This window comes from Macaca fascicularis, chromosome 19 (assembly GCF_037993035.2).
Source record: "Macaca fascicularis isolate 582-1 chromosome 19, T2T-MFA8v1.1".
NCBI classification, from domain to species: domain Eukaryota; kingdom Metazoa; phylum Chordata; class Mammalia; order Primates; family Cercopithecidae; genus Macaca; species Macaca fascicularis.
Genome location: NC_088393.1, coordinates 57,304,268 through 57,322,720, shown reverse-complemented (window position 1 = coordinate 57,322,720; position 18,453 = coordinate 57,304,268). Strand labels below are relative to the sequence as shown.

General features: G+C 52.1%; 2 protein-coding genes across 40 annotated transcripts in view; one reads left to right on the top strand and one right to left on the bottom strand.

Annotated features, from left to right (window-relative positions):
- Positions 1 to 513: 513 nt before the first annotated feature.
- Positions 514 to 14,197, bottom strand: DKKL1 (dickkopf like acrosomal protein 1). Of its 5 annotated transcripts, none has more exons than XM_015441633.3 (5): positions 14,016 to 14,197; positions 11,279 to 11,451; positions 10,364 to 10,504; positions 10,128 to 10,220; positions 514 to 912 (listed from the first exon to the last, which is right to left on the bottom strand). In XM_015441633.3, the coding sequence occupies exons 1-5, from the start codon at positions 14,044 to 14,046 to the stop codon at positions 601 to 603; spliced, it is 750 nt and encodes a 249-aa protein (XP_015297119.1). In that variant the 5' UTR covers positions 14,047 to 14,197; the 3' UTR covers positions 514 to 600. The 5 variants fall into 5 exon arrangements, with proteins under 5 accessions (XP_015297119.1, XP_005589936.1, XP_005589935.1 ...); XM_005589879.5 differs by lacking the exon at positions 14,016 to 14,197 and adding an exon at positions 12,297 to 12,426; XM_005589878.4 differs by lacking the exon at positions 14,016 to 14,197 and adding an exon at positions 12,012 to 12,175.
- The window catches only part of TEAD2 (TEA domain transcription factor 2), a 24,576-nt gene continuing 19,626 nt past the window's right edge, over positions 13,504 to 18,453 (top strand). For 18 of the 35 annotated variants that reach the window (XR_012427841.1, XR_012427842.1, XR_012427839.1 and 15 more), the window contains exons 1-3: positions 13,504 to 13,547; positions 16,113 to 16,350; positions 16,693 to 16,757. Coding sequence is in view for 21 of the 35 variants with exons in the window: in XM_074024186.1 (XP_073880287.1) it covers positions 16,119 to 16,350; positions 16,693 to 16,757 (297 nt within the window). In the remaining 14 variants the exon portion in view is untranslated. Of the gene's footprint in view, positions 13,713 to 13,788; positions 13,929 to 14,405; positions 14,528 to 15,327; positions 15,693 to 16,112; positions 16,351 to 16,692; positions 16,758 to 18,453 lie in introns of those variants that run through there. The other 17 variants (XM_074024198.1, XM_074024187.1, XM_074024180.1 and 14 more) reach the window with 5 other exon arrangements.

Sequence of the window (18,453 nt, the reverse complement as noted above, 5' to 3'; positions counted from 1 at the left end):
AAGCCTGTAATCCCAGCACTTTGAGAGGCCGAGGTGAAGGGATCACTTGAGCCCAGGAGTTCAAGATGAGCCTGAGCAACATAGGGAGATCCCTATGTTAAATAATACAACAATTAGCTGGGGGTGGTAGCGCATGCCTGTGGTCCCAGCTACTGAGAGAGGTTGAGGTGGGAGGATCGCCTGAGCCTGGGAGGTCGAGGCTGCAGTGAGCTGTGATTGCGCCACTGCACTCCAGCCTGGGTAACAGAGTGAGACCCTGTTTCCAAAAAAAAAAAAAAAAAAAAAAAAAGCTAAGAGTTGGGAGTGCATACGGGGCTGGAGGTGACAGGGTTGGGTGCTGAGTGGACAGATGGAGCTAGAGCATAGACAATGCCTGAATGAGAAAATCAAGCCTGGTAGACTTAGGCAAGAGCTAGCACAGCCAGCTGTCATGCTCAGAGCTGGGACTGGGGGCCCTTGCCATGGTCCAGTTGGCAGGGGCTTGGGGATAAATGCCGAAAGGAGATGGTGGTGTTAGATGTAAGAAAGAAATTTATTTCCATATGGTGCTTGGGGCGGGGTCTGATGGGGGTACAGGCAGGTGCTCCCCGGTCCCCACCCCTACACCTGCCGGGAGGGCCTGAGGATGTACAGTAAGTGGGTCTTTCGGGGGGACAGCCTGGAGTGGGAGGAGCTCTCGGTCCCCTCCTCTAGGACATCCTCGTGGGTCCCCTTGCGGAGTCCATCCCGGATGGCCTGCAGGCGGTGTCGCTTCTCGCTGAGCCAGTGGCCGCCCTCCAGGGCATCCTGGTGGGACCTCCGCCGTGGCAGCTTAATGATCCAGAAGGCCACCCGGGGATGGAGTTCTGCATGGAAGCTGTCCATGGCCTTCTGGATGGGTACCAGGGCCTCCTTCTCCTCCATCCTGGGTACCTGGGGAGGAAGAACAAGGAGACTCTCTCATACTCCAAATAGCACCCCAGGATGGCCAGTCCCCACTAACCTATTCAGCCCACTTTGCAGATGACAGGATGCTTTGTGGGTTCAAAAGCCCTGTTTGAGGTTTACAAAGCACTTGGGTTTACACTTAAGGATTACAAATACTCTGAGGTTTGTAGAATGCTTTGGGATTGGAAAATTTGTTTGAGGGCTTTCAAAAGGGAGGAAATAGAGCACTTCAGGGATTATAATGCCTGTTGGGATTATAGAGCACTTTAGGATTAAATCCTCTCTGAGGTTTAGAGGGTAGCAGTTTGAAATGTACAAAGCACTTTGGGACTAAAAGCTCTTGGGTTTACTGAAGACTCATGACCATAAATGCAATGTGTGATCCTTCATTGATCATGAATCAAAAGCTTTCAAGGACAGCTTTGAGTCGAGGGAGAAAGTTTGAATATGGACTGAGTGTCTATTCGGTCCTTGCAATTCAAAGGGTGGGCTGCTGTTGTGAGGTATGCAAATTAATAGGTCCCACCCCACCCAGACCTGCTGAGTCAGTCTGCCTTTTAGTAAGATGAGGTCTGAGAAGCCCTGCAGGAGATTGTTAGGTGTTAAATTGTTTCCTTCTGGCCAGACACGGTGGCTGGTGGCTCATGCCTATAATCCCAGCACTTTGCGAGGCTGAGGTGGGCAGATCACTTGAGGTCAGGAGTTTGAGACCATCCTGGCCAACATGACGAAATCCCATCTCTACTAAAAATATGAAAATGAGCTGGGTATGGTGGCACGCTCCTGTAATCCCAGCTACTCGGGAGGCTAAGGCAGGAGAATCACTTGAACCTGGGAGGCAAAGGCTGTAGTGAGTCAAGATCGTGCCATTGCACTCCAGCCTGGGCAACAGAGCAAGATCCAGAAACTATATTCTTTCCTCCCCAGATTCATATTTTGAAATCCTAACCTCTAATACATTAGAATGTGGCCTTATTTAGAACTAGGGTCATTGCAGATATAATTGGTGACGATGAGGTCATTAGGTTGGGCCCTAATCCAACATGACTGGTGTTCTTTTTTTCTTTTTTTTTTTTTTGAGATGGAGTCTCGCTCTGTAGCCCAGGCTGGAGTGCAGTGGCACAATCTCAGCTCACTGCAGCCTCCGCCTCCTGGGTTCAAGCAATTCTCCCACCACAGCCTCCAGAATAGCTGGGATTACAGGGGCATGCCACCATGCCAGCTAATTTTTGCATTTTTAGTAGAGACAGGGTTTCACCATGTTGGTCAGGTTGGTCTCGACCTCCTGACCTCAGGTAATCCGCCCGCCAAGCCTCCCAAAGTGCTGGGATTACAGGTGTGAGCCATTGTGCCTGGCCTGTGACTGGTGGTGTTATGCTAAGGGAAAATTCGGACACAAATGCACACAGGGAGTACAGAAGATGGAGACAAAGGCAGAGATCAGGATGATGCTTTCATAACCAAAGAACACCAAAGGTGGCCAGCAAAGCACCAGATTGTCCCTCACAGCCTCAGAAGGAACCAGCCCTGCTGACATCCTGATCTTGAATATCCAGCCTCCAGAATTGTGAGACCATCAATTTCTGTTTGAACCACCCAGTTTGTGGTACTTTGTTACAGTAACCCTAGCAAAGTAATACCACAGTAACAGTTGGATAGGCCAGACATGGTGGCTTATGCCTGTAATCACAGCACTTTGGGAGGCTGAGGCGGGTGGATCACTTGAGGTCAGGAGTTTGACACCAGCCTGGGCAATATGGTGACACCCCATCTCTACTAAAAATACAAAAATTAGCCAGGTTTGGTGGTGTGTGCCTGTAATCCCAACTATTCGGAGGCTGAGGCGGGAGAATCTCTTGAATTTGGGAGGTGGAGGTTGCAGTGACCTGAGATTGTACCACTGCACTCCAGTCTGGGTGACAGAGTGAGACTCCACCTCCAAACAAACAAATAAACACCCAAAACAGTTTGATAGCCACATTTTCTTGGGTGTGAACATGGTACTGTGGGCCAGGTGCGTTGGCTCACGCCTGTAATACCAGCACTTTGGGATGCCAAGATGGGTGGATCATCTGAGGTTGAGAGTTTGAGAACAGCCTGGCCAACATGGCAAAACCCCGTCTCTACTAAAAATACAAAAATTAGCCAGGAGCGGTAGCACACACCTTTAATCCCAGGTACTCAGGAGGCTAAGGCAGGAGAATCGCTTGACCCCAGGAGATGGAGGTTGTGGTGAGCCGAGATTGTGCCTAGGTAACAGAGTGAGACTTGGTCTCAAAAAAAAAATAAAATAAAGAAACAAAATGGTAGTGTGGTCTTGTGGGAGAATATATCAGTCTCAGGAGTGTCTGCTGAAGTATTTATGGGTGAAATGTCATGATGTCAGCCGTTTACTGTCATATGGTTCAGAAATAAAAAAAAAAATACAAATAGATAAAATGTTAAGAAGCTACAATCTAGGCCGGGGGTTCTCAACCGAAGTTTGGAGAGATTTTTGGGTGTTAAAATCGGTGCAGGTGAGGAGGCTACTACTCTTTTTTTTTTGGAGACAGAGCCTTGCACTGTCACCTGGCTGGAGTGTAATGGTACAATCTCGGCTTACTGCAACCTCTGCCTCCCCAGTTCAAGCAATTCTTCTGCCTCAGCCTCTTGAGTAGCTGGGATTACAGGCGCCTGCCACCACGCCCAGCTAACTTTTTGTATTTGTATTTTTTATTTTTTTGAGACAGGTTTCACTCTTGTCGCCCAGGCTGGAGTGCAATGGCACAATCCCCTCTCACTGCAACCTCTGCCTCCCAGGTTCAAGCATTTCTCCTACCTCAGCCTGCCAAGTAGCTGGGGTTAGAGTTGCCTGCTACCACGCCCTGCTAATTTTTTGTATTTTTGTAGAGACAGGGTTTCACCATGTTGGCCAGGCTGGTCTCGACTTCCTGACCTCAGGTGATCCACCTGCCTTGGCCTGCCAAAGTGCTAGGATTACAGGTGTGAGCCACCATACCCAGCCTATTTATTTACTTATTTTTTGAGACAGAGTTTTGCTCTTGTTGCCCAGGTTGGAGTGCAATGGTGCTATCTTCACTCACTGTGACCTCCACCTCCTGGGTTCAAATGATTCTCTTGCTTCATCCTTCCGAGTAGCTGGGATTACAGGCATGCGCCACCATACCTGGCTAATTTTGTATTTTTAGTAGAGACAGGGTTTCTCCATGTTGGTCAGGCTCGTCTCAAACTCCTGCCCTCAGGTGATCTGCCCGCCTCGGCCTCCCAAAGTGCTGGAATTATAGGCATGAGCCACCGCTCCTGGCCATATTTGTATTTTTTTTTTTTTTTTTTTGAGATGGAGTCTCGCTTTGTCGCCCAGGCTGGAGTGCAGTAGCGCGATCTCGGCTCACTGCAAGCTCTGCCTCCCAGGTTCACGCCATTCTCCTGCCTCAGCCTCCTGAGTAGCTGGGACTACAGGTGCCCGCCACCAAGCCTGGCTAGTTTCTTTTGTATTTTTAGTAGAGACAGAATTTCACTGTGTTAGCCAGGATGGTCTCAAACTCCTGACCTCATGATCTGCCTGCCTCAACCTCCCAAACTGCTGGGATTACAGGTATGAGCCACCTCGCCTGGCCCCATATTTTGTATTTTTAGTAGAGATGGGGTTTCACTGTGTTAGCCAAGCTGGTCTTGAACTCCTGACCTCATGATCCCCGTCTCTGCCTCCCAAAGTGCTGGGACTACGGGTGTGAGCCACCGTGCCCAGCAGGAGGCAACTTCTCTCTAGTGGGTATAGAGCCCAGGGATATTACCAAACATCCAACAGTGCACAGGGCAGCTCCTACAACAAAGATTATCCAGCTTCACGTGCCAATGATGCCAACCTTGAGAAATTTTGGTTTATGGAAAAGAGACTATAGGGATATTTATTGTATTTTTTTTTTTTTTTTTTTTTGAGACGGAGTCTTGCTGTGTCTCCCAGGCTGGAGTGCAGTGGCGTGATCTCGGCTCACTGCAAGCTCCGCCTCCCGGGTTCACGCCATTCTCCCGCCTCAGCCTCCCAAGTAGCTGAGACTACAGGCGCCCGCCACCACGCCCGGCTAGTTTTTTGTATTTTTAGTAGAGACGGGGTTTCACCATGTTAGCCAGGATAGTCTCGATCTCCTGACCTCGTGATCCACCCGCCTCGGCCTCCCAAAGTGCTGGGATTACAGGCTTGAGCCACCGCGCCCGGCCTTTTTTTTTTTTTTTTAAAGACACATGCACATGTATGTTTATTGCAGCACTATTCACAATAGCAAAGACTTGGAACCAACCTAAATCTCCATCAGTGATAGACTGGATAAAGAAAATGTGGCACATATATACCATGGAATACTACTTGGCCACAGAAAAGAATGAGTTCATGTCCTTTGCAGGGACATGGATGAAACTGGAAACCATCATTCTCAACAAACCAACACAAGAGTAGAAAACCAAACACTGCATGTTCTCACACACGAGTGGGAACTGAACAATAAGAACACATGGACACAGGAAGGGGAACATCATGCACCAGGGCCTGTTGTGGGTGGGGGGCCAGGGGAGGGATAGCATCAGGAGAAACACCCAATGCAGGTGACAGGCTGATGGGTGCAGCAAAACACCATGGCACATGCACCTGTGCAACAAATCTGCACGTTCTGCACATGCACCCTAGAACCTAAAGTATAATAATTAAAAAAAAACTCATAAAAATACTATGTCTTAATATAACTTACTGTACCACGGATTTGTTAGAAACTAAGGTAAGTCATTAAGAAAATGACACAGGCCAGGCGTGGTGGCTCATGCCTGTAATCCCAGCACTCTGGGAGCCCAAGGCAGGCGGATCACGAGGTCAGGAGATCGAGACCATCCTGGCTAACACAGTGAAACCCCGTCGACTAAAAAAGACAAAAAAAAAATTAGCTGGGTGTGGTGGTGGGTGCCTGAGTCCCAGCTACTTGGGAGGCTGAGGCAGGAGAATGGTGTGAACCCAGGAGGCAGAGCTTGCAGTGAGCTGAGATCGCGCCACTGCACTCCAGCCTGGGCAACAGAGCGAGACTCCGTCTCAATAAAAAAAAAATTCTCTTGCCTGTAATCCCAGCACTTTGGGAGGCCAAGGTGGGCGGATCACCCAAGGTCAGGAGTTCAAGACCAGCCCGGCCAACATGGCAAAACCTCTTCTCTACTAAAAATACAAAAAGCAAACAAAAGACACATTAGCCAGATGTTGTAGTGCATGCCTGTTATCCTTGCTCCTTGGGAGGTTGGGGCAGGAGAATTGCTTGAATCTGTGTCAGAATTAAAATGCTTATTTCTTGGTGTCGCAAGGAAAAATCAGCATTCAGACAAAAAGTTTTCTCAGCAAGGCAATTTTACTTTCTGCAGAAAGGGTGCTGCCCATCAGCAATCCTGCCGCAAGAGCACAATGAACAAAGAAAGGCAGGAATATTTGTCCCTTATGTGTTGGGTCCTTACTGCTATGTCCTGTCTCCATTGGTTGGAGCTGGATCTCACAGTCTAAGCTAAACCCAATTAGCTAACAACTTAAAAAACTTTCTTAAATAAGTAAAGGCAATGGAGAACAAAGGAAAAGAGGAAGTTGCTTGCGAAAAGACTTAGAGAAGTAATAACATTTCCTAATGAGGAAGGGGCATAAGCTGTGAGCCGGGACATGCTTGAGCATGTCGAGACCAAATATCTTGGTTAAAGTACAAGGACACAGGCCGGGCGCAGTGGCTCACACCTGTAATCCCAGCACTCTGGGAGGCCGAGGCGGGCAGATCACGAGGTCAGGAGATCGAGACCATCCTGGCTAACAAGGTGAAACCCTGTCTCTACTAAAAATACAAAAAATTAGCCGGGCGTGGTGGCGGACGCCTGTAGTCCCAGCTACTAGGGAGACTGAGGCAGAATGGTGTAAACCTGGGAGGTGGAGCTTGCAGTGAGCCGAGATGGCTCCACTGCACTCCAGCCTGGGGACAGAGCAAGACTCCGTCTCAAAAAAAAAAAAAAAAGTACAAGGACACAGAATGTACTTATTTCCTTTAACAACTACATAAGATACAGTTTAAGAAAGCATTATTAACACAAAGCAAAGAGGCTTAAAAAAAGTTTAAAAAAAACTATTATCTCTAACACTTATGATTTATTATTTAATAAAAAAAAAAAAAAACTTTACAGAGAAACTTTTTACTTTCCACAACCTGGAAAGTGGAGGTTGCTGTGAGCCAAGATGGCACCACTACATTCCAGCCTGGGTGACACAGGGTGACTCATTTCCAAAATAATAAAATATGTTTAAAAAAAAAAAAACTTTTCTGTAGGCTTGAAATTTTATTGATTGATTGATTGATTGAGACAGAGTCTCACTCTGTTGCCCAGGCTAGAGTGCAGTGGCATGATCTGGGCCCACTTTAGCCTCAACCTCCTGGTCTCAAGCAATCCTCCCACCTCAGGCTCCTGGGTAGCTGGAACCACAGCACGCACCACCACACCTGGCTGCTTTTTTGATTTTTTTTTTTTTTTTTTTTTGGAGACAGAGTCTTACTCTGTCCCCCAGGCTGGAGTGTGTGGCATGATCTTGGCTCACTGCAACCTCTGCCTCCCGGGTTCAAGAAATTCTTCTGCTTCAGCCTTTAGAGTAGCTGGGACTACAGGTGCAGGCCACCATGCCCGGCTAATTTTTCGTATTTTAGTAGAGACAGGTTTCACTGTGTTGCCCAGGCTGTTCTCGAACTCCTGAGCTCAGGCAATCTGCCTGCCTCAGCTTCCCAAAGTGCTGGGATTACAGGCATGAGCCAGAGTGCCTGGCCTACTTTTTACATTTTTTTGTAGAGATGAGGACTTGCTGTATTGCCCAGGGTGATCTCAAACTCCTGGGCTCAAGTCATCCTTCTGCCTCAGCCTCCCAAAGTTCTGGGATTACAGGTGTAAGCCACTGCGCCTGTCCTGAAATTTTTAAAATAAAATTTTAAATAAACATTTTAAAAATGAAGATATTGCATGGGTGTACATGGGTATCATATGGATTTATCAAGCTCTTTGGGTTTCTTAAAACTTTTCAGGATTAAAAATATCCTGATTTTGCAAAGCACTTCATGATTACAATCACTTGTAGAAGTTTACCAAAGGTGGCAGGGCATGGTGGCTCACACTTGTAATCCCAGCACCTTGGGAGGCCGACGCAGTTGGATCACCTGAGGTCAGGAGTTTGAGACCAGCCTGGCCAACATGATGAAACCCTGTCTCTCTAAAAATAGAAAAATTAGGCGTGGTGGCAGGTGCCTGTAATCCCAGCTATATAGGAGGCTGAGGCAGGAGAATCGCTAGAACCCGGGAGGTGGAGGTTGTAGTGAGCTAAGATCGCGCCATTGCACTCCAGCCTGGGGAACAAGAGTGAGACTTCAAGAAAAAAAGAAAAGTTTACCAAAGGCGAAATACACAAAGCATTTAGCATTCATAAAGCTCTTCAGTATTAAAAATGACATATTGGGCCAGGCGCAGTGACTCATGCCTATAATCACAGAACTTTGGGAGGCCAAGGCAGGAAGATCACCTGAGGTCAGGAGTTCAAGACCAGCCTGGTCAACATGGTGAAACCCCGTCTACACTAAAAACACAAAAATTAGCCAGACGTGGTGGTGTGTACTTGTAGTCCCAGCTACTTGGGAGGCTAAGTCTGGAGAATCACTTGAACCTCAGTGGCAGAGGTTGCAGTGAGCTGAGATTGTGCCATTGCACTGTAGCCTGGGTGACAGGGTGAAACTCCATCTCAAAAAAAAAAAAATCACATTTTGGGCTGGGTGTGGTGGCTCATGCCTGTAATCCTAGCACTTTGGGAGGCAGAGGCGGGCGGATTGCCTGAGCTCAGGAGTTTGAGACCAGCCTGGGAAACATGGTGAAACCCCGTCTCGGCTGGGCGCGGTGGCTCACGCCTGTAATCCCAGCACTTTGGGAGGCCGAGGCGGGCGGATCACAAGGTCAGGAGATCGAGACCACGGTGAAACCCCGTCTCTACTAAAAATACAAAAAATTAGCCGGGTGCGGTTGTGGGCGCCTGTAGTCCCAGCTACTCGGGAGGCTGAGGCAGGAGAATGGCGTGAACCCGGGAGGCAGAGCTTGCAGTGAGCCGAGATCGCGCCACTGCACTCCAGCCTGGGCGACAGAGCGAGACTCCGTCTCAAAAAAAAAAAAAAAAAAAAAAGAAACCCCGTCTCTACTAAAAATACAAAAATTAGCTGGGTGTGGTGGTCTGTGCGTGTAGTCCCAGCTATTCAGGAGGCTGAGGTGGAAGGATCATTTTAATCTGGGAGGTGGAGGTTGCAGTGAGCTGAGATTGTGCCACTGCACTCCAGCATGGGTGACACAGCAAGACTCCATTCTCAAAAAACAAAACAAAACAACAACAAAAAACATTTTGGAGTTTATAACGGAGATGTTTACCAACCACTTTGGGATAGATTGAAAAATACTCTGAAGTTTGCAGAGCACTTACTTTGAGACAAAAACACACTTTGGGGTGTATGAGGGTGAAGCTTTCCAAGCCCTTAGAATTAAAAACCCTTCTTGGTTTATAAGACATTTTGGTGCTCATAGAAACACTTGACTATTATGTAGTTAAAAAAAAAAAAAAGAAAACCACTTTGACACTCACAAAGCCCTCTACGGTCTACCAAACCGTTGGGGATGTATTCTGAGGTCGAAAAATCTCATTTCTGACAGTTGGATTGCCCAGCTTGAGAGACGGCAAAACAGGCTCAGAAGGAGGAAGTTCCACACGGAGGAGTAGGAGGGTCAGTTCTTCTTGTCCTCCTAAACTACAGAAAATGTTAGGGCCTCGCCAGGCACGGTGGCTCATGCCTATAATCCCAGCACTTTGGAAGGCCAAGGTGGGCAGATCACTTGAGGTCAGGAGTTCGAGACCAGCCTGACCAACGTGCAGAAACCCTATTTCTACTAAAAAAAATACTAAAAATTAGCCAGGCATGGTGGCGGGCGCCTGTAATTCCAGCTACTAGGGAGCTTGAGGCAGGAGAATTACTTGAACTCGGGAGGCAGAGGTTGCAGTGAGCTGAGATCATGCCACTGCACTCCAGCCTGGGCAACAGAGTGAGACTCTGCTTTAAAAAAGAAAAAAAAAAAAAAAAAAAAATGTTTGGGCCTGACACTTTGACGGCGGGGCATGTCCTAACCTTCAAGTCACCCTCGAAGCTCCCCTCTGCTGGTTGGATGGATGCCACCATATTCTCGGAGATCAGCACCTCTCCTGTCTTGTTGTCGGTCATCTGTGAGGATCCGATGAAAGAGTGAGAGCAAACCTGCTTTCCTCCTCTGCCCTCCTTCCCTCCCAACAGATACTGCAGCACGAGGGATGAAGGGATGGAGGGATCCCACAGGGACACCAGGAAGGGCTTCCCTGCATAGGCACCTTGTCGATCTGGAGGTGGCTGGAGAGGGTGTTGTTCCCCAGCTGGTGCTCCTGGTTCTCCTCTTTGTGGTAGTTCCTAGGGAGGCCCCGGAAGTCCATGGGGGCAGAGAAGAAACTGTCTATGCCCCGAAGCAGGTTACCCTGGGGCCAGAGGAGGGACTGGTGAGCTGCTGGACCTCACATCTCCCCAGTACAGCCCCTTCTGCAGCCCTGCTAGGATGCTCCCGAGGCCTGGCCCCAAGTCCCTCCCATCCCCTTTACTTTCTGCCCTCTGATACTTAGGGCCTAACCTCCGGCCTCCATCTCCCATCAATTCTGTCTCTATTCTCAGTCCCATTGCCTTACTATCCCTGTTCCTCTTCTGTCCCCATCCCCCCTCCTCCTGTCTCTTTCCCCAGTCTCTTGTCTCTGTCCCATCTCCCTCTCTCTTTGCCTGTTACCTTTCCTCTCTTATTTATGCACGTATATCTTTATTTATTTAGAGACAGGGTCTCCCTGTTACGTCATCCAGGCTAGAGTGCAGTGGTGCGATCATGGCTTTCTGCAGCCTCGACCTCCTGGGCTCAAGGGATCCTTCTGCCTCAGCCTTCCAAGCAACTGGGATTACAGGCGCATGCACCTGCAACTATTTTTCATATTTTTTTGTACAGATGAGGGTCTCACTATGTTGCCCAGACTGGTCTCCAACTACTGGGCTCAAATGATCCTTCTGCCTCAGCCTCCCAAAGTGCTGCGATTATAGCCTGGGCCCAGCCCCTTCCCTCTTCCTATCTCTTGGTCTCCCTGTTGCCCTCTCTCTCTGTCCCTTTGACTCTCATCCTGCCTGTCTCCCTGCCTGGCCCCGAACCATCTCCCACTCTGCGTCCCTGAACCTCTTCTCAGTACTTCTTTCCCCATCCCTCCGCTATCACTTACTTTCAGGAAAAGCCGGCTGAAGCCTTGGAGTAGGCTCTGGAGGCCTGTAAGACCCAAGGAGCTCTCTTGGGCATCAGCATCGTGGATAGGGGCTGCAGTGGAGGGGGTCACCAGGGCAGAGAGGAGCAGCAGCAGGACCAGCCGATGCCGCATTGTGGGTGCAGACGGGGAGGCTGTGGCAAGGGTCGGGGTCAGAGCCCCGGGCAGTGGCCACGCCCCCACCCAAGACGCCCCTCTCCAGCACCTTGCCCAGGCCGCCTCCCCAGTTCAGGCAACTCTCACACCGCGCTCATTTCCCCCACTGCTGCTTTCTTCTATTCCCACACCCTCCACCCTGCCAGGCCCCCTCTTCTCCCAGGTCCGGCTCTTCTGGGTTCTGTCTCATATACTTTTTTTTTTGAGACCGAGACTCTGTCGTCCAGGCTGGAGTACAGTGGCACAATCACGGCTCACTGCAGCCTCGACCTCCTCGGGCTCAGGTGATTCTCCCACCTCAGCCCCCCAAAGTAGCTGGGACCACAGGCGCGCACAACCACGCCCGGCTAATTTTTGTATTTTTTGTAGAGACGGGGTTTCGACACATTGCCCAGGCTGGTCTCGAATTCCTTAAGTGATCCGACCACCTGGGCCTCCCAAAGTGTTGGGATTACAGGCGTAAGCCACAGCACCCGGCCTCATCCAATGGTCTTTTCCTCACTTTCTCCCACATTCACGACCAGATCTCAATCCTCACCTTCTCCCATACCCCGCCCCTTCTTCTGGGCTCCGTCTTTATGCTAGACCACAGCCCGGTCACCGGACTCCCGGATTCCGGCCGCCCACGGACTGTTAAACCCGAACAGTTATGGTCTCGAGCCCAGGTCTGGTCCAGAGCGTTGGTTGCGCTACGCGAGCCGTAGCCACGCCCCTATTGTCTGACTACTCTCCAAACTTGCCGGCCTCACCCAGGAGCCCCGGCCTCTATTCCATGACCACGCCCTTGGTGACAGAGCCACGCCCCATCCTTCGTTCACCACACCTCTTAAGCCAGAGCCGTGAGTTCATTCCCTGGCCACGCCCACGCCGTCAGACCACGCCCCTGTCAGTTGACCTCAGTCCTGGAGACCAAGTCCTGGAGGTGTTCTCTGCGGCCCTCGTTTCGGAGTCCCGCCCTATCTCAGATGGCCACGCCCCTTGGCTGAAAGCCACGCCCCTGCACTGGGCCCCTCCCCTGCGTCCCAGATCTTGCCCTCAGCACCCCGAGTTCCAGTACTAGGCTCCTCTTACTGGAGACACCTGAGTACGAGCAGCCCTTTTAGTTCTCACTCTAGTTGTGTATCTGTCTCGGAACCTTTTCTCCGTGTCCCTTCTGGTTTTCCCGCTCCGGTTCCACTAAAAAGTCCCGTTCTCTCCGGAAACCCTAAATCCAGCCGTATATTTCATCTGCCAAGGAACCCGGAATCAGACTTCCCTTTTCCATGAGGACCTCAGGTCCGGACTCCAGCCCCCTCTAGTCCCGTAATTTTGAACACCCAGCCCTTCACCCTTAAGGGACCGGGCCCTAAGTCATCTTCTCTCAGGCACCAAAGCGCTCTTCCCCGTCCTGGGACAGCCGCCAGCCGTCTCCAGTCCACTAGAGCCTGTAGATGAGGAATCTGCACCTACATGGGCCTCCAGTAAACTCCCGGTTGTCCTACCCTCAACTCTTAACTGTGGTGAGGTCACAAGGAAACCATGTTGTCATAGGAATCAGTCAAAACTCATCCCCAGACCCCAATCCTCAAAACAACAACACACAAAAAAAACCCTTAGGGCGGAGCAGTAAAGATTCTTTGTATTCGTATCACTTCCACACCCCCAATACACAAACACTAGAGGGTAGCCGGGATTCCAGGTGCCCAGCCCCGTCCCCTCTCAGACCTAGGAGCCCATATCTCCAGCCCCTTCCTCTCCCAGATCCAGGAGTCCCAGCACCCAGCCTCTCCTCCCTCAGACCAGGAGTTCCTGGCTCCTATCAGCCTTTTCCCTCTGACCTGGAGTCCGAACCCCCAAACCCCCTCCTTTCCCAAGCATCCAAATCCTGAGTTCCTACCAGCCCCGAGATAGACTAATCTCTCCCAAAGCAAAAATCCTCCCCCAAACTGTCACCGTCGGATCCCCCTTCCCGCTGTCCGCTGGCCGGGCCCGCCCCCCCCTCCGGTCCCTCCCACTTTTCCCAAACAAAGCTCCCGGCAACTTTCTCCCTCGCAGCGCCCCGCCCGCCCGCGGCTCCCCAGCCCCAGGCCGGGAGGTAGGAAGGCGCCGGCGGGAGTCGGGGATCCTGCTTTGGGGTGTGTGAGTTGGGGTGGGGAGTTGCTGGTTAGGAGGTGAGGCGTGCCTTTGCGGGACCGTCTCTGAATGGTTCGCAGTCTTCTTTTGCCCGGGGGCCCGAATTTGTGCCGGTGACCGAGCCTCAGTGAGGAGTGGGAACTCTGGCGGAGTTAGGGTGCCTGCGGCTGGGTCTGAGTTTGGGCGTGCGCGCAGTAGCGGGTGCGGGCCAAGGGCGCTGGCGGGGTGTGGGGCGTGCGAGTGTCTGCGGCGGTGTCACTTTGGAGTGAGAAGGACCCCGTGTGTAATCTGGGGGGCATTTGGTCCTTCTTACGGAGAAGGGAGGGCCTCTGGGGTGGCCAAGGTGAGGTTACGAGGCTTTCTGGATCTTAAGCCTTGCCTCTTTGGAAGTTTAGGGTCTGGGGCGGGAAATTAGGGGGACCTTTCTTACCCGGCTCCACCGTCCCTTTGTCTGGCCACATGGGGGAGGGCTGGGCTGGGATTTTGGCCTACGGGGGTCCTGAACGCCGCAGCGCCGCTGGGCTTGGCCCGGGGTCTTTGTCTGCTAGGGTCCGCGGGAGGAGGGGAATAGGGGCCTGGACTCTGGGGTCCTGGGAAAGCTGTGGAGGATATGGAGCCTCCGGGGAGGCGGGATCTGACTGTATTGGAAAAAGTTTTCCCTGTTCCCGGCCTCCGGAAAGTCGCTGGGAACTTGAGTTGGATCAGAGCCCACGGCGCACGGGGGAGGGGAGGGGCGGGGCCCGGTGCCGGAGGGGAGTCGCCCTGGCCGGCAAGCCCCTCCCCTGATGGGGGTTGTGGGAAGCTGGGGGAGGGGACGCCTGGGCCCTTTGTTCTGGCTCTCCTGATGGCAGGGCGCCCCAGTCCCCTAGCCTGTGGTTCTGTGTGTCTCTCCTGGTCTCGGCCTCAGCTGCTGCCCTGAGTCTCTGTCCCTACCTTCTCTAGGTCTCCGTCTCCCTCTTTCTGGGTCTCTGTTGCCCTCTCTCTGGGGCTCTGGCCCCCTCTCTCTCTGGGTCTCTGTCCCTCTCTCTCTGGGTCTCTGTCTCCCTCTCTCTGTGTCCCTGGCCCCCTCTCTCTGGTCCTTGTCCCCCCCTCCCTGGTCTCTGTCCCCTTCTTTCTGGTCTCTGTCTCTCCCTCTCCCTGGGTCTCTGTCCCTCTCTCTGGGTCTCTGTCCCCCCCCATCTCTGTCCCCCCTCCCTCTGGTCTCTGTCTCTCCCCACTGGGTCTCTGTCCCCCCCCCGTCTCTGTCCCCCCTCCCTCTGGTCTCTGTCTCCCCCCACTGGGTCTCTGTCCCCCACCTCACTGGGTCTCTGTCCCCCTCTCTCTCTAGTCTCTGTCCCCCTCTCTCTCTCAGTCTCTGTCCCCCCCCCGCTGGTCTCTGTCCCCCACCTCACTGGGTCTCTGTCCCCCTCTCTCTCTGGTCTCTGTCCCCCTCTCTCTCTGGGTCTCTGTCCCCCCCCTCGCTGATCTCTGTCCCCCTCTGTCTCTGGGTCTCTGTCTCCCCCCACTGGGTCTCTGTCCCCCTCTCTCTCTGGTCTCTGTCCCTCTCTCTGGGTCTCTGTCCCCTTCTCTCTCTGAGCCTCTGTTCCCGTCTCTCTAGACCTCCCCTCAGTCTTATTTGGCCCCTCTTCTTTTCTGGCAGCTGCTGCTCACATCCTAGCACCTGTTCTTGGGGTGGGACTGGGAAAGTTTCACCCACACCTTCCTTCCCCACCACTAGCTTTTGCCTCCTGTCTTCTTTTTTTTTTTTTTTTTTTTTTTTTTTTGAGACGGAGTCTTGCTCTGTCGCCCAAGCTGGAGTGCAGTGGCGCAATCTCGGCTCACTGCAAGCTCCGCCTCCCGGGTTCACGCCATTCTCCTGCCTCAGCCTCCCGAGTAGCTGGGACTACAGGCGCCCGCCACCGCGCCCGGCTAATTTTTTCTATTTTTAGTAGAGACGGGGTTTCACCATGGTCTCCATCTCCTGACCTTGTGATCCGCCCGCCTCGGCCTTCCAAAGTGCTGGGATTACAGGCGTGAGCCACCGCGCCCGGCCAACCTCCTGTCTTCTTTAAAACCCATAATTCATACCCGAACCTTTAGCCCTCATGGCCCTCGGCATTACTCTGGGGTAATCACTCTGGGGTAATCATTGTGACTTCATCATAATTGAGTTCCTCTGGAAACTCTGAGAACACTCCCATCCTCAGCTTTCCCAGAAACCCAGCTCCTTCTCCTCCCTCAGACTAAGGAGTCCAGGCCCCAGCCCCTCCTCCCTCAGACCCAGGAGTCCAGGCCCCCGGCCCCTCCTCCCTCAGTCCCAGGAGGCCAGGCCCCAGTCCCTCCTCCCTCAGACCCAGGAGTCCAGGCCCCAGATCCTCCTCCCTCAGACCCAGGAGTCCCCCCCAGCTCCTCCTCCCTCAGACCCAGGAGTCCAGATCCCCGGCCCCTCCTCCCTCAGACCCAGTGGTCCAGAGTCCCAGCCCTCTCAGCTTCAGGTCCCTTGAGGGTGGGGTTTGGGGGAAGCTTGCTGAGTTCTGTGTTCCTCCAGGCCCAGATGGGGGAACCCCGGGCTGGGGCCGCCCTGGACGATGGCAGCGGCTGGACGGGCAGTGAGGAAGGCAGTGAGGAGGGTACCGGCGGCAGTGAGGGGGCTGGGGGTGACGGGGGCCCGGATGCAGAGGGGGTGTGGAGCCCAGACATTGAGCAGAGCTTCCAGGAGGCCCTGGCCATCTATCCACCCTGCGGCCGCCGGAAAATTATTTTGTCCGATGAAGGCAAGATGTATGGTGAGTCTACTTCTGTCTTTTGCCCTGGCCCCCACTGATGAATAATGACAGTAACCAAGGTTTCTGGAGCACTCAGACGTAGGAGCTAGCATCACCATTTGCACAGATGAGGAAACTGAGGCACAGCTGGGTTAAGTGATTTGCTTATAGTTGCACAGAGCTGGTTCGGATGAGCTGAGATTTGAACCCAAGCAGTCTGGCTTCCATGTAGCTGAGGGGACCGGCAGCCCAGTTGCCGCAGACCTTTGGGGACTCTTGCTGCTTTCTTCTTTCCTGGTGTCCCTGCCGTGGGGAAGTTCTGCTGAAAGTCTAACTAACTCTATTCCGTCTTTGAATCTTCAGGTCGGAATGAACTGATCGCCCGCTACATCAAGCTGAGAACAGGGAAGACCCGAACTCGAAAACAGGTCTCGGAACGGATTTGTGGGCTTCTGTCCGGGATGGGCTGGTCTTCTCAGGGTCATCCTCATATGGGCAGGTTCAGGTTCAAGGAAGAAGCTGCTTCCTGTGTGTTTGTCTGTCTTCTCGGCGTGTGTGTTAGTCCGTTTGTGTTGCTGTAAAGAATTACCCAAGGCTGGGTTATCTATTTATTTGTTTATTTTTTGAAATGGAGTCTAGCTCTGTTGCCCAGGCTGGAGTGCAGTGGCCCGATCTTGGCTCACTGCAACCTCTGCCTCCTGGGTTCAAGCAATTCTCCTGTCTCAGACTCCTGAGTAGCAGGGATTACAGGCATGCACTACCATGCCCGGGTAATTTTGTATTTTTAGTAGAGATGGAGGTTCACCATGTTGTCCAGGCTGGTCTCGAACTTCTGACCTCAGGTGATCCACTTACCTCGGCCTCCCAAAGTGCTGGGATTGCTGGGATTACAGGCGTGAGCTACCGCACCTGGCAAGACTGGATAATTGATGAAGAAAAGAGCTTTAGGCTGGGCCAGTGGCTCATGCCTGTAATCCCAGCACTTTAGGTGAGTGGATCAGGAGGTCAGGAGATCGAGACCATCCTGACCAACATGGTGAAACCCATCTCTACTAAAAATACAAAAATTAGCTGGGAGTGGCAATGTGTGCCTGTAATCCCAGCTACTCGGGAGGCTGAGGCAGGAGAATCGCTTGAACCCGAGAGGTGGAGGTTGCAGTGAGCCGAGATCATGCCACTGCACTCCAGCCTGGCGACAGAGCGAGACTCCGCCTCAAAAAAAAAAAAAAAAAAAAAAAGAAAGAAAGAAAGAAAGAAAAGGCTTTATTTTGGCTCACAGTTATGCAGGCTGTCCAGGAAGCACGGAGCTGGCATCTGCTCCTGGTGAGGCCTCAGGAAGCCTCCAATCATGGAGGAAAGGGTAGTGGGAGCAGGCCTGGCACATGGAGAGTGGGAGCAAGAGAAGAAAGACAAAGGTCCCAGACTCTTTTTAAACACCCAGATCTTTTTGTTGTTTTTTTCTTTGGAGATGGGGTCTCGCTCTGTCGCCCAGGCTAGAGTGCAGTGGCACGATCTCGGCTCACTGCAACCTCCCCTTCCCGAGATCAAGCGAATCTCCTGCCTCAGCCTCCTGAATAGCTGGGATTACAGGCCCGCGCCCCCATGCCCAGCTAATTTTTGTATTTTTAGTAGAGATGGGGTTTCACCATGTTGGTCAGACTGGTTTCGAACTCCTGACCTCAGGTGATCCACCTGCCTTGGCCTCTCAAAGTGCCGGGATTACAGTTGTGGGCCACTGCGCCTGGCCAGTTTTGTTGTTTTTGAGACAAAAGTCTCACTGTCTCCCAAGCTGGAGTACAGTTCCATGATCTCAGCTCACTGTAGCCTCCGCCTTCTGGGTTCAAGTGATTCTCCTGCCTCAGCCTCCCAAGTATCTGGGATTACAAGCACGCGCCTCCACATCTGGCAAATTTTTATTTTTTTTTGTTTTTGTTTGAGAGAGAGTTTTGCTCTTGTCGCCCAGGCTGGAGTGCAGTGGCGAGATCTTGGCTCACTGCAAGCTCCACCTCCCGGGTTCAAGCGATTCTCTTGCTTTAGCCTCCCAAGTACCTGGGATTACAGGCACACCTCACCACGCCTGGCTAATTTTTTGTATGTTTAGTTAGTAGAGGTAGGGTATTGCCA